The sequence below is a fragment of the Nerophis ophidion genome, linkage group LG12 (genome assembly GCF_033978795.1).
Source record: "Nerophis ophidion isolate RoL-2023_Sa linkage group LG12, RoL_Noph_v1.0, whole genome shotgun sequence".
In the NCBI taxonomy this organism is placed as follows: Eukaryota; Metazoa; Chordata; class Actinopteri; order Syngnathiformes; family Syngnathidae; genus Nerophis; species Nerophis ophidion.
The window spans coordinates 16,285,508-16,300,883 of record NC_084622.1 but is presented as its reverse complement, the minus strand read 5'-3'; the positions used below and the strand labels follow the sequence as shown (position 1 = coordinate 16,300,883).

The 15,376-nt window shown below is 38.8% G+C and overlaps 1 protein-coding gene across 1 annotated transcript in view; it reads right to left on the bottom strand.

Annotated features, from left to right (window-relative positions):
• LOC133563031 (proprotein convertase subtilisin/kexin type 5) overlaps window positions 1-15,376 on the bottom strand; it is a 59,270-nt gene that overhangs the window by 25,853 nt on the left and 18,041 nt on the right. Inside the window, exons 3-5 of the mRNA XM_061916939.1 lie at window positions 13,773-13,841; window positions 13,603-13,645; window positions 2,629-2,774 (exon numbers count right to left, since the gene is read on the bottom strand). Of these exons, the coding sequence (XP_061772923.1) occupies window positions 2,629-2,774; window positions 13,603-13,645; window positions 13,773-13,841 (258 nt within the window). The remainder of the gene's footprint in view (window positions 1-2,628; window positions 2,775-13,602; window positions 13,646-13,772; window positions 13,842-15,376) is intronic.

The following is a 15,376-nucleotide window of genomic DNA, read 5'->3' as shown; positions in this document are numbered from 1 at the left end:
TCCATACCTTGGAGACATCATGCCTCGTCGGTGTGTTGTCGGAGGGTGTAACAACACGATCAGGTACGGATTCAAGTTGACTTACGTGGATTTTGCATCGATTAGCACGGCATGCTAATCGATGCTAACATGCTATTTAGGCTAGCTGTATGTACATATTATGCCTCATTTGTAGCTATATTTGCATCCAGCCTTTCCCTCCACCCACATTTAATGCCAAACAAACACATACCAATCGACATATTCAAGTACACCTGTGGTCAAAAGATGCGAAAGTCCCTCGTTTGTTCTGCACATTTTACCGACGACAGCGATGCTACGACAGAGATGTGTGGATTTCCTGCGACACTCAAAGCAGATGCATTTCCAACGATAAAGTCAACAAAATCACAAAGGTGAGTTTTGTTGATGTTATTGACTCATGTGCTAATCAGACATATTTTGTCACGGCATGACTGCCAGCTAATTGATGCTAACATGCTATTTAAGCTAGCTGTATGTACATTTGTAGCTATATTTGCATCCAGCCTTTCCCTCCACCCACATTTAATGCCAAACAAACAATTACCAATCGACGGATTTAAGTTGCTCCAGTGGTCAAAAGATGCAATCGTTGGTTAAAAGGCGATCGCCGAATAGCTTCAATAGCTATTTGCTCAATAGCTTAAGTTTCTTCTTCAATTTCGTTTGCGCTATCTGCCTCCACACTCCAACCATCTGTTTCAATACATGCGTAATCTGTTGAATCGCTTAAACCGCTGAAATCCGAGTCTGAAACTGAGCTAATGTCGCTATATCTTGCTGTTTGATCCACCATGTTGTTTGTATTGGCGTCACTATGTGATGTCACAGGAAAATGGACGGTGGATTTACAGATAGCGAAAATCAGGCACTTTGAAGCCTTTTTTCGGTATATTTCATGATGGGTAAAATTTTGAAAAAAACTTCAAAAAATAAAATAAGCCACTGGGAACTGATTTTTATTGGTTTTAACCCTTCTGAAATTGTGATAATGTTCCCCTTTAAAGGGTTTAAACCGTTTTAATTTTCCTGAAGGAACTCTCCTGAAGGAATCAATAAAGTACTATCTATCTAGTACTATCTATTTCCCTGTGACGTCATACAGTGCTGCCAATGTAAACAAACAATGGGAATACCACAGCAAGATATAGTGACATTAGCTCGGATTCAAACTCGGATTTCAGCGACTTAAGCGATTCAACAGATTACGCATGTATTGAAACAGATGGTTGGAATATGAAAATATTGAAGAAGAAACTGAAGCTATTGAGCAAATAGCTATTGACGCTATTCATAGCCATAGCTGCGTTAGCATCGCCGGTAAAATGTGCGGACCAAACGATCAGGACTTTCGCATCTTGTGACACTGGAGCAACTTAAATCCGTCGATTGGTAAGTGTTTTTTTTCGCATTAAATGTGGGTGGAAGGAAATGTAATATAGTTGCAAATGCATTTACAGGTTATCCATACATCTCTGTGCCATGTCTGCTTTAGCACCGCCGGTAAATAGCATGTTAGCATCGATTAGCGTAGCATGTTGGCATCGATTAGCTGGCAGTCAACATCAACAAAACTCACCTTTGTGATTTCGTTGACTATCGTTGCAAATGCATCTGCAGGTTATCCATACATCTCTGTGCCATGTCTGCCTTAGCATCGCCCGTAAAATGTGGAGACACTCTGGCACATTCAATGGGGGTCTGGCAGCAGACACTTTTGCAGCTTCGGGCCAGTGGTGCAACTTGAATCCCTCCCTGTTAGTGTTGTTACACCCTCCGACAACACACCGTCGAGGCATGATGTCTCCAAGGTTCCAAAAAATAGTCCAAAAAACGGAAAATAACAGAGCTGAGACCCGGTGTTTGTAATGTGTTGAAAATGAAAATGGTGGGTGTGTTACCTCGGCGACGTCACACTCTGACGTCATCGCCTCCAGCGCGATAAACAGAAAGGCGTTTAATTCGCCAAAATTCACCCATTTAGAGTTCGGAAATCGGTTAAAAAAATAGATGGTCTTTTTTCTGCACCATCAAGGTATATATTGACGCTTACATAGGTCTGGTGATAATGTTCCCCTTTAAGAACAACCTTTCTCAACCAGCTATTGTAAGGAATTTAGGGATTTCACCATCTACGCTCCGCAATATCATCAAAAGGTTCAGAGAATCTGGAGAAATCACTGCACGTAAGCCGCAAATGGCACCCGGACCGCACTTTGGACATCCCTGATTTAAGGTGACTAAAATGTTGAGGAATTTAGTCGACTAAAATTACATCAATTTAGCTGACTAAAAAATTACTAAAACTGATAACTGACAAAAACGGTCAACATGAAATAATGTTACCAACAACATTTTTTTTCCCAAAGAGGACACAAAGCTAACAAGCTAATTTAAAAGCAAAAAGCCACGATTTGCATATTAGATCTTTCCCATTTGCGCACACAAACTTAATTTGCAATCCAAATGAAGACTGGTGACTGAGTGTCAAGTGAATATTGCCACCTACACAGTGACTGCATGTAAAGATACTACTGTACGGCTTTGACATGAAACAAAAAATGTTAGTAAGAGGATAAAATGGGAGAAAAAGGAGGAATATGGTACCATGTAAGAAGTGAGCAGGCTGGCAGGCGAGGCAGCGAGCGTCACTCCTGCAGTCCGTGCAGGATGTGGGACAGGACAAGCACAGCCCCCTGCTCCAGTCCTCATAGGTGCTGCGGGGACAGTGCTTGCGACACCGCTGTCTGAAACTGGCCAGGAAAAAAAGTTAATAAACAACCCCGAGTGTAATACCAAACATAATATTCACGCATACTCAACAGTATTCTGTCTAATTCCAAGCAAAGTCTACGCCAGCAAAAAACTCTTCAATTAATTATTGACCGAAATTAAAAGCCAATATGTTGGCCTATTGTGACATTTGAAATGGAGCTTTCAAAGTGACAGAATGGAAGATGGATGTTGATGGAGACAGGTGCCGCCCACCTGAATTAAGCTGGATGAAATGACACCTGCCACTGTTTTGTTGGCAATACAACTTCCATTCTTTTCTTTTTTTTCAAACTTATTGTGCTTATTTTTTTCCCCCGCTCTTGTACAAAAAGTTAATGGGAATTTTATTTACAGACCTCTGTCATCATTTTAAGTGGGAGAACTTGCACAATCGGTGGCTGTCTAAATAATTTTTTGCCCCACTGTATATACATACATATATATATATATATATATATATATATATATATACACATGCATCTTATATATATATAAGATGCAGAGATAGAGGCAGGCATGGCGTGAGAAAAAATGATTTAATTTCAAACTCTAAGACAAAAAACAAACAAAGGGTACAAACAAAAAGCACACACGTGGTTGGATAACAAACAAAAAGAGCTAGCATGGGAACTAGAAAATAAATGGAGCTTAGAATGGAAGCTAGCAAAAACAAAAGGCTTAGCATGGAGGCTAGCATAAACAAAATAGGGAACAGAAGTCGTTACGTGTTGTACAAAGACAAAATAGGAAGCAGGGAACCAAAAAACAGTAAGCTACAGACATCTAACGAATTGTAGCTTACCGCTATGCTGCAACGACACGACACGACACGACAGAAGTGACAATACCATACAGAAGTGACATGCAATACGTGACATGTAGAAACGACAAGAGCGAAAATAATCCAGCACTCGACTGGAAGAGAAAGCAGGTACAAATAGGGGTGGGCTGATTGAGACCAGGTGTGACCAGATGCTGAGGGGAAAACAGCGCTGACAGGAACTAAAAACAGGAAATACTAAACAAACACAGAGAAAAAACTAAAACACAAACAAACTGTCAGTGGCAAGCCTGAAAAAACCTTGTCGAATGATATGAAACCATGAATTAATCACAAAGATTATTCAGGGTGATTACAAAATAAACACTAATCAAATATGAGGCAAAAGCATTGGCTCATACAAATTGATATATACACACATACATACATACATATACACACACATATTATACATATATATATATATATATATATATATATATAGATATAGATATAGTGAGTCTTATTCTGCGTTGTGTAGTTTTTTAAGTAGGAGACACTCCACCATTCCGTTGTTTCATCCTTTATTGGCCACCTTTGTTGGAAACATGAAACACATACACAGGTCTCTACTTTTCTGGCTGAGTGATACCTGCGTAAATACCATGTGTAATTATGACCAAACATTTCAAACATTTGACGCTCTAATCCTTACTTAACAAAATTGTGCATAAAGAAATATTTAAAGCAACACATCACTTATACCTACAACATTAATGTTTTAACTTTTAAAGTATTATGAAAGTTTAGAAATAATATTTACACAAGAAACACAGAGCAATGAAGAACTATTACCTCATCAGCAAAAGTCTGATAGAAGAGGAAGTAAAAATCCGAAAAAAAAAGGCAGTCACTTCCTGCACCGGACATCCGGTTCTTCAAAATAAAACCAATACTTCAAAATAAAAGATAACACCCTGTCTCGTTCATAATATCGCGCAACAACATCAAACTATTACATATATACATATGTATATATATATACACACACATATATATATATATATATATATATATACACATATACAGTATACACACACACAATATATATATATATATATATATATATATAGAAGCCAAATCATTTCAAGCCAATGTGGCCCCTGAATTAAAAACTTTGACGTCCCATGATGTAATGAGTAAGCATGCCCTTGCCTGTGTCACAGCAAGTAAAAAAAATTAACTTTTGAGGCATATTTTTCCAGAAAATGTTAGTTTGAGAGGTTCCACTTTACTTCCGAAAAGCCAAATTGTGAAAGGCAGCAAGCTGATTAGCCACAATCCGCTAATCCTCTCAGTGTGTTGTGCCGACTTCCCTTATAAGAGTCCCGCCACTGGCTGCGATCTCTTGTGGCGTTGCCATGGCGCTAAGATGCATGGGCTGTTTGAGGGGGAACAGCTGGAGGCGCCGCACCACATCCATCAAGTCCCGCCACAATAGCAGCTGGCGCGGACCCGACGCCGTCTCTGACAACGCACCACTTGAGAAACGGCGGGATGTTTGAGGGCCCCTCTGTGCAAATATTAGACTCGCCATTCCATCGGGACACAACAGCATTACCAAAGCAACACCTCTTCCCTTCACTAGTGTGCACGTACGTTCGCTGAAACACGCCGTGGCCGCGCCATCAAGTTAAGCTTCAGGCCAGGAGACCAAACCTGTTGAGTGTTGTCCAAGTCATTTCTTATTTCCTTAGAGAGGAAGCTAAATGTCAATAAATGCCAAACATCCATAATTTCTTCACAGAGCCACACCACTCCAACACGCTCATTACTTTCACATCAGCGCCTTACACCACAAAAAAAACAACCACAATGCATCCCATCGGACATTCTCCATCTGTTTTTGATGACAATTTGCAATTATAACATTTTAATTAGGCCTGGGCGATAAAACCACAACAATTATATTGTATACTATATGGTATACTAGTATAGTACTACTAGTACTAGCACCATGACATCTATTAAACAAGACAAGAAGCAAGGAATTAAACAGAGACAAAATTCAATTCAGCTCAATTGAGGAGAACCGTCTGGGCTGTACTCTTTGTACAGTCTCCCACCACGCTCTGACGAAAGATTGTACGCCTCCTCTTTTATATGGACCTTCCCTGATTACATGTCAACAGCTGTTTCTAAAGGGAAGGGGGTCATAAACAGATGCTGCCTTTGGCCACCAAACAGTTCAAAGAAAAAGGTCGCCTTGAGGTGAGCTAGGCCCTGCTTCCTCTCTGCTTCATGGTTCCCGGGTCAAGACAATATCTTACTGTTGAATACAATACATCAAAGTAACAGAACACCTCCATGTTGCTTCCCATCCTACAGAGTGGAGTTTTACAAGCCTTCTTCTTGGTAATCTCAAAGACAGCTTTTTTATTCTCGCCGGGAACTCATTGAAACACAAACTTTTGTGATATCTTAGATACAATTATTCCGACAATGCTGGTTTTATGAGCAGTGAAGCATGTTTGGCAGCGCACGCACACAGAGTGCTTACAAGCAGACAATTAGGTGGAAACAGAAAAGTGAGAAATGACGCATTTTGGCTTAAAAACTAACGATACAGGTGAATATGAAAACACTGAAGTGCCCTCACAAAGAAGGTACTTTAAGACAACCAATCCGCAGTCGGCAGTGTTGTAATACTCGCCTCCAATGCGACAAATAAAGTAAGTTACTTACAAGTCGAGGAATAGCTAAACCTGCTTCGTGAGAGGATACCATAACTCACCGGTGTCACAATGTAAACAGACGCCATGGATGGATCTACACCTGACATCCACTGTAATGATACAAGAGCGTATCTAGTCGACACTAGTATGATTACATCGATATTTTTTAACATAACAAAGTCTTTTTTCCTTTTTAAAATTCATATTATGTTTATAAACTGCGTAAATACGTCCCCTGGACAATTGAGGACTTTGAATACGACCAATGTATGATCCTAATGTAATTAATGTAAAGTATCAAACGAGAGAAGAATACGTGATTATTACATTTGAACAGAAGTGTAGATAGGACATGTTGAAACAGAAAATAAGCAGATATTAACAGTAAATGAATAAGTAGATTAATGACTAATTTTTACAGCTTGTCCCTTGTAATGTTGACAAAATAATAGAATGGAAAATGACACAATATGTCACTGCATACGTCAGCAGACTAATTAGGAGCTTAGTTAATAGTAAAAAACAATTTGTCTTGTATGTTTACTATTTTATTTAATGATTGCAATAATAAACATATGTTTAATTTACCCTAAGATTTTTTGGGTAAAATCAACCCAATAATGACATTTTTTTGTGGTCTCCTTTATTTAGAAAAGTACCGAAAAGTATTAAAAAAAAATACATATTTCAATCAAAAAAAAACATTCTGATGTATTCACATCTCACTTATTCGCAATTATAACTTTGAAACATGACATTCGTGTGTTAGTCAACATGACCTTTGACCTTTCTGTCGTGTCATTTCCAACTGAAAGACACCAGATAAAACAGGGGTGTCCAAACTTTTTCCACAGAGGGCCGCAAACGGAAAAATTTAAGCATGCGGGGGTCATTTTGATATTTTTTATTGTCAAACCATAACAAAATATATGGATTTTTAAAATTTTTATCCTTAGGGTTTCTGAGGAGCATAGAGGGTCTCAGTTACTAAAATGTTAAAAATAAGTCAAATTATTATTTTTTATTTAATGCTTACAGTAAATCTCTATATCAACTTGACGTTGATATAAAGTAAAACAAAGACAACTTTGTCTTTTATAGTAAAACTGAAAGATGCCGTATTTAGATAGATGGATAGTACTTTATTGATTCCTTCAGGAGAGTTCCTTTATTTAGCAATTAAAGCCCTCAAACATCAAAAATGCAGGACACCATTGATTTTAATTATTTAATATTTTGGAGTAATCACAGTGAAAAGTTAAATAAAATCCTACTAAATATATTTGAGATCTGAAAGGTTCCCCACTCATAAAGTGATGCATTTTTATTAGTTGTTTTTTTTACTTTAAACACTTAAATTTCAATGTCGATTTTAAGTTTGAAGTATTATTTTGTTTGTTTTATGCTCTTTTTGTCAGGCTTGGACTTTGGTTGTTTTCCCGAGGTGCGAAGCGAATGGAGTGGAAACGGCGTGAAAGTAGGCACATAATTTATTTACTCATAAACTAAAAACAGGAACAAACAAAAAGCGCTCACAATGGAGGTACAAAACTTGGGTTATGAAACAACAGACTAGCACAAAGGCTATAAACTACAAACATGAAACAAAACACTTGTGCTATGGCATGACTGACAAAAACTTATGTGGACAAAATAAACAGCATAGCAAGGCATGAAGCAGATAATCGCGGTCCTGAAGGAGGTGATGTTGCCAGACTGACTACCTGGTAACTGTGGCTTAAATAATGAACATGATTAGTGAAAACAGGTGTGAGACAAGACAGGTGAACCGATCTGTCGTCATGGTAACAAAACGAAGTGAAAAAAAAAGGAACTTAGAGTTCAAAGGTCAAAAGTACCTGGTATTCCTAGGCAGTCTCCCATCCAAGTACTAACCAGGCCAGACACTACTTAGCTTTGAGAACAAATGAGATTGGGGATGCTCAGGGTTGTATGGCCATACAAAACTCATGATCAGACATGACAGAAAACTAAATCAGTTGGCATGGTAAGACAAACAAGGAAATGCAAAATAGAACTAAATGTCCAAAAAAACTAAACATACCATGACCAAAACAAAACATGAACCATAGGCGTGACACTTTTGTCAAAACTTTGATGTTTTTATATGGCAACCACACAACATATGCAATATTTTTTCCACATAAAACATTTTAAATGAATAATTTTTAAGTATAAATTCATTATAACATAGATTTTTTTTGTCCTTTTTTTTTTGAGCAATGGAAAAAGAAACTAAAGACAAAAATAAAAATAAAACTGCCTGCATTGTTGCGATCCGTGACTCAGATCTTCACATCTTTATTTTTCCACCTTTGTTTCATTCTCTTCTGAACCCACTTACTTCCTGTTTAGTCCGTTACCATGGTTACACATTGATTTCACCTGCTCCTCGTTTTCTACACACACCTGGTTCTCCTTGATTTCTCCCGATATAAGCTTTCCTATTTTCTTTGTTCAGTCTGGGTCCATAAATTTGCCTTCTAGCAACAGTATTGACTGACTTCATGTTGAATTGAATTGAATTGAAATATTTATTTCAAACCTGCACAGTACAACTATACACAGTTTTTGTTTTTCTTACATGTTGGCAAATATATTTATGCAAGGCTTGAAAAGGGGTTGGATGAAGCAGCTGCTTATAATAGCCCAACCCCTCTCACTCATTCCACATTTGACATAAACAATATAATACAAAAACAATACTCTATAAACAAAACAAGAAAAACTCCTGTACACTAACAATACCATGAGACAAGACAAGACGAGACAAAACACACACACACACACACGGGCCCAAACACTCTCCGACCATACACCTCTCTTCCATCGCTCTGTGCTGAGGGCATCACTCTCTTTCCTCATCGTACTTCTTCAGTACTTCTTTTTTAAACAGTGTTTTAAATTGAATCATGCTAGAACATGTTTTTAACTCGTCCCCTAAGTTGTTCCACAGACTGACTCCACGCACTGAAATGCACATTGATTTTAAAGTGGTTCTAAATTTAGACAAATATAATTTGTTGTTTCCTCTTAAACTGTAACTATGGTGATCATCTCTGTCATGGAATAGGTTCTGTATATTGGATGGTAGAGAGTTTTGGGATGCCCTAAACATAATTTGAGCAGTTTTAAAATTGATCACATCGTTCAGTTGAAGTTGCCTTAAGTTCATAAATAGTGGATTTGAATGATGTCTGTAGTGAACATTGGAAACAATCTTGATGGCCTTTTTCTGCAGAGTGACTAAAGGTTGTAGATGTGATTTATAACAATTTCCCCAGACTTCAACACAATAGGTTAAATATGACATGATAAATGAATGATATAATAACAGCAGAGCATTGGTGTTCAATAAATGACATGATCTCCTCATCATTCCAACACATTTAGCAACTTTTTTCCTCAGGTAACTTATATGAGGCTTCCATGAGATATTTTCATCTATTACTACTCCTAAGAAATAATTTTGATGAACATATTCTATTGGTGTATCATCAATAACAATCCTGATCGGTATATTACTTTTGCGATTGCTAAAGAGCATTATTTTGGTCTTCTTTAAATTCAAAGACAATTTGTCCGCATTAAACCAAGTTTTTAACTTGATCATCTCCTCAGTTACAGAAGTCAGAAGTTGCTTCACGTCGTCACCTGCACATGTAATTGTTGTATCATCGGCAAAGAGGATGAATTTCAGCAGCGTTGATGCTTTACATATTTCATTAATATATATTATAAATAGTGTGGGTCCCAGTATCGAGCCCTGAGAAACTCCACAGGTTATGTTCATCAGTGTAGATTGATGTTGGTCCATCTGAACAATCTGCTGTCTCTAAGAATATATGTAAGTATATTCTCGCTAGCTTTTCACGCTAAACCTTTGTTTTATTCCAGCTCTCACGCCGATGAATTGTTTTTCCTTTTTTTTGTGTGCCTTTGTGCCAGTCTTAGTTTTTATGTTTTCCATTCCTAGCTTTTATGCTAGCGCCCTTGGTTTATTTCGTCTGTTAGCTCCAGTCTTTTTGTTCGTAGCCTGCTTTTGTTCAGTTTAATAAATCATTTAAACTTACCATTGCTGTGTTCTTGTCGACACATCCACGGAGGGACAAACCCGGCATTACTATGCCAATCAGTCATCACATGCATGGCAGCTTTGTGTCAACATTGCCACTTTTTCTCATTAGATTTCACCTCATTCCACTTGTTTTAAATGTTTATTTTTTATTTTTGCAATACTATCAATTTTACAATTTCTGCAGAATGGGTGGTGGGTCGGTAATATTACCTGTTTGAAGTAAACCTTTCCCTCTGAGCTCCCGATGGCTCAGGTAACAGTGTCGCAATCTGAATGGAAGGTAACCGGACTCGCATGATACCAGAACGTGGGGGAGGAAGCTGACAATCAGAGGTCTGTTTAAGCTCTCTGACCGCTGATACAAAGTAAAAAGGAGTTTGATTAGGGAAGTGAAACACTGAAAATGATACATAAAATGTAATTTGCCACACAAGGTCATTTCAAGTAAGGATTTCAGAGCAGCTTTGAGTGCAGTTGTCCTCACATATGTTTAATTCTGACCAAAATATGCTTCACAAGTCAAACATTTGTACTTCCAACCATCATCATGCCAGGATTCAGATCAGTGCTTGCTTTTAAATTATCATATTTTCCGTAATGAAATCACATGACCGTGATGGTGAGGAGGAATAGAACCGGAAATGGGACTGACTGCAACATGGCAAATATCTGCAGTTGACAAAGGACAACGTAGATAAAACTATTCATTAGACCAGGGGGTTATCAGTTGATTGCGAAAATATTTGAAAAAAATGACATCAGTCAGAGAGTAGGATTGTCCTGATATCAATATTTTGGTACAGGTACTGGTACCAAAATGTATTTTGATACTTTTCTAAACAATAATAAAAGGGACCACAAAAATGGTATTATTGTCTTTATTGACATTTAGAGATGCGACCTCAGTAGAAGCATTTAAGTCCCATCTTAAAACTAGTTTGTATACTCTAGCCTTTAAATAGACCCCCCTTTTAGACCAGTTGATCTGCCGTTTCTTTTCTTTTCTGTTCTGCCCCCCAGGTTCAGTGGCCACGGATGAAGTGCTGGCTGTCCAGAGTCCACTATGGACTGGACTCTCACGCTATTATGTTAGATCCACTATGGACTGGACTCCCACTATTTTTATTAGATCCACAATGGACTGGACTCTCACACTAGTATGTTAGATCCACTATGGACTGGACTCTCACAACATTATGTTAGATCCACTATGGCCTGGACTCTCACTCTATTATGTTGGATCCACTATGGACTGGACTCTCACACTATTATGTTAGATCCACTATGGACTGGACTCTTACTATTATGTTAGATCCACTATGGACTGGATTCCCACTATTATGTTAGATTCACTATGGACTGGATTCTCACTATTATGTTAGATTCACTATGGACTGGACTCTCACTATTATGTTAGATCCACTATGGACTGGACTCTCACTACTTTTGTTAGATCCACAATGGACTGTACGCTCACACTAGTATGTTAGATCCACAATGGACTGGACTCTCACAATATTATGTTAGATCCACTATGGACTGGACTCTCACTATTATGTTAGATTCACAATGGACTGAACTCTCACTATTATGTTAGATTCACTATGGACTGGACTCTCACACTATTATGTTAGATCCACTATGGACTGGACTCTCACACTAGTATGTTAGATCCACAATGGACTGGACTCTCACACTATTATGTTAGATCCACTATGGACTGGACTCTCAGACTAGTATGTTAGATCCACTATGGACTGGACTCTCACACTATTATGTTGGATCCACTATGAACTGGACTCTCACTATTATGTTAGATCCACTATGGACTGGACTCTCACTATTATGTTAGATTCACTATGGACTGTACTCTCACACTATTATGTTAGATCCACTATGGACTGGACTCCCACTATTTTTGTTAGATCTACAATGGACTGGACTCTCACACTAGTATGTTAGATCCACAATGGACTGGACTCTCACTATTATGTTAGATCCACTATGGACTGGACTCTCACTATTATGTTAGATTCACTATGGACTGTACTCGCACACTATTATGTTAGATCCACTATGGACTGGACTCCCACTATTTTTGTTAGATCTACAATGGACTGGACTCTCACACTAGTATGTTAGATCCACAATGGACTGGACTCTCACAATATTATGTTAGATCCACTACGAACTGGACTCTCACACTATTATGTTGGATCCACTATGGAATGGATTTTCAATATTATGTTAGATCCACTATGGACTGGACTCTCACTATTATGTTAGATCCACTATGGACTGGACTTTCACGCTCTCATGTTAGATCCACTATAGACTGGACTCCCACACTATTATGTTAGATCCACTATGGACTGGACTCTCACTATTATGTTAGATTCACTATGGACTGGACTCTAAAACTATTGTGTTAAATCCACTATGGACTGGACTATCACACTACTATGTTAGATCCACTATGGACTGGACTCAAACACTATTATGTTAGATCCACTATGGACTGGACACCTACTATTATGTTAGATCCACTATGGACTGGATTCCCACTATTATGTTAGATTCACTATGGACTGGACTCTCACACTATTATGTTAGATCCACTATGGACTGGACTCTTATTATTATGTTTGATCCACTATGGACTGGACTTCTCCAGGTAAAAATAAATTAGAGTTAAAGTACCAATGATTGTCACACAAACAATAGGTGTGGCGAAATTATCCTCTGCATTTGACCCATCACCCTCTATCACCTCCAGGAAGGCGAGGGGAGCAGTGAGCAGCAGCAGTGGCCACGCCCGGGAATCATTTTTGGTGATTTAACCCCCAATTCCAACCCTTAATGCTGAGTGCCAAGCAGGGAGGTAATTGCTCCCATTTTTATAGTCTTTGGTATGACTCGGCCGGGGTTTGAACTCACAACCTACCCATCTCTAACCACTATACCACTGAGTAGAGGATCATGGGTATGGATTACAGGATTGTTTTGCGACATTTGGAATTTGAGATTCGACTATTTTTACTTTCCGAATCACTTTCTAAATGGTATAAAAATGTTCTCCCCCCCCAAGGTCTTTCCATTGTATGTTTTTTTTAAATAACCAAAGTAATGACTAAAGACACCTTCATCATAAGAGAGTTAGAAACTGTCACTCAGTAAAAGATCAAATGAAAGGAAAATTAAAAAAAACTCACAGAAAATAACCTTCGGCACAGCTGTTGCACATCTCTGGCTCTTCTGTAAAAAAAAATGGAAGAATGACAAGAAGGATGCACGGACTTTCATAGATATATATCTGTACATGACCTTGGGTGCAATATTCACACAAGAATGCCAAAGTAGGACTTTTATGAGTGACTTTTACCTGTGGAACATGTTTTACAGCCTATTTCACAGTCAATGCACTCGCCGGTGTCAGGATCCTGAACCTGTCCTGGAAACACAGACATGCAAATCTCACCATCTGCAGCATCTAAGTTCCACTTTTAATACAATGAACATGGTAAACAATCGCATTAAAGTGGACCCGTTATGCAAAACCAACTTTTCTTGACGAATGGTACCAGTTTTGGCGTATTTGGGAGACGCATCATTTGAAATCAAGCCATGGAGGTTTGGGAGATATTTATAAAACTATCTTGCCTTAAATCATGCTTCTTCCAAGCGAGTTGTTTGGAATTTGCCACACTTGTGACGTTGTCCCCATTGGTGCCGTGAATAGATATCTCCATACATGGTAAAGTTTTACCGGATGAGCTTTGCGCAAGTCCGCCATTGTAGTCAATAGGTTCCTTAATTTTCTCTATCTTCTTGTTGTGGGGCAGACTGGCTCATACAAGCACATGCATCCTCCATCATTGCCATTTCTAATACAAAGTAGCGTATAGTTTGAACCAGTTATGGGCAGAAACAAGCTAGAGTTGGGGTACGGCTTAGAGATACACATATAAAGCATATATTTCATTTTGTCCACTAAAGACGCTGAGATCATTATCCATGCGTTTGTTACGTCTCGTCTCGATTACTGTAACGTATTATTTTCGGGTCTCCCCATGTCTAGCATTAAAAGATTACAGTTGGTACAAAATGCGGCTGCTAGACTTTTGACAAGAATAAGAAAGTTTGATCACATTACTCCTGTACTGGCTCACCTGCACTGGCTTCCTGTGCACTTAAGATGTGACTTTAAGGTTTTACTACTTACGTATAAAATACTACACGGTCTAGCTCCATCCTATCTTGCCGATTGTATTGTACCATATGTCCCGGCAAGAAATCTGCGTTCAAAGGACTCCGGCTTATTAGTGATTCCCAAAGCCCAAAAAAAGTCTGCGGGCTATAGAGCGTTTTCCGTTCGGGCTCCAGTACTCTGGAATGCATTTAAGTCTCACCTTAAAACTCATCTGTATACTCTAGCCTTTAAACAGACCTCCTTTCTAGACCAGTTGATCTGCCGCTTCTTTTCTTTTTCTCCGATGTCCCCCCCTCCCTTGTGGAGGGGGTCCGGTCCGATCCGGTGGCCATGTACTGCTTGCCTGTGTATCGGCTGGGGACATCTCTGCGCTGCTGATCCGCCTCCGCTTAGGATGGTTTCCTGCTGGCTCCGCTGTGAACGGGACTCTCGCTGCTGTTTGGATCCGCTTTGGACTGGACTCTTGCGACTGTGTTGGATCCATCATGGATTGAACTTTCACAGTATCATGTTAGACCCGCTCGACATCCATTGCTTTCCTCCTCTCCAAGGTTCTCATAGTCATCATTGTCACCGGCGTCCCACTGGATGTGAGTTTTCCTTGCCCTTATGTGGGCCTACCGAGGATGTGGTAATGGTTTGTGTTGTGGTTTGTGCAGCCCTTTGAGACACTAGTGATTTAGGGCTATATAAGTAAACATTGATTGATTGATTTATATATATATATATATATATATATATATCAATCCATCCATTCTCTACCGTTTGTCCCTTTT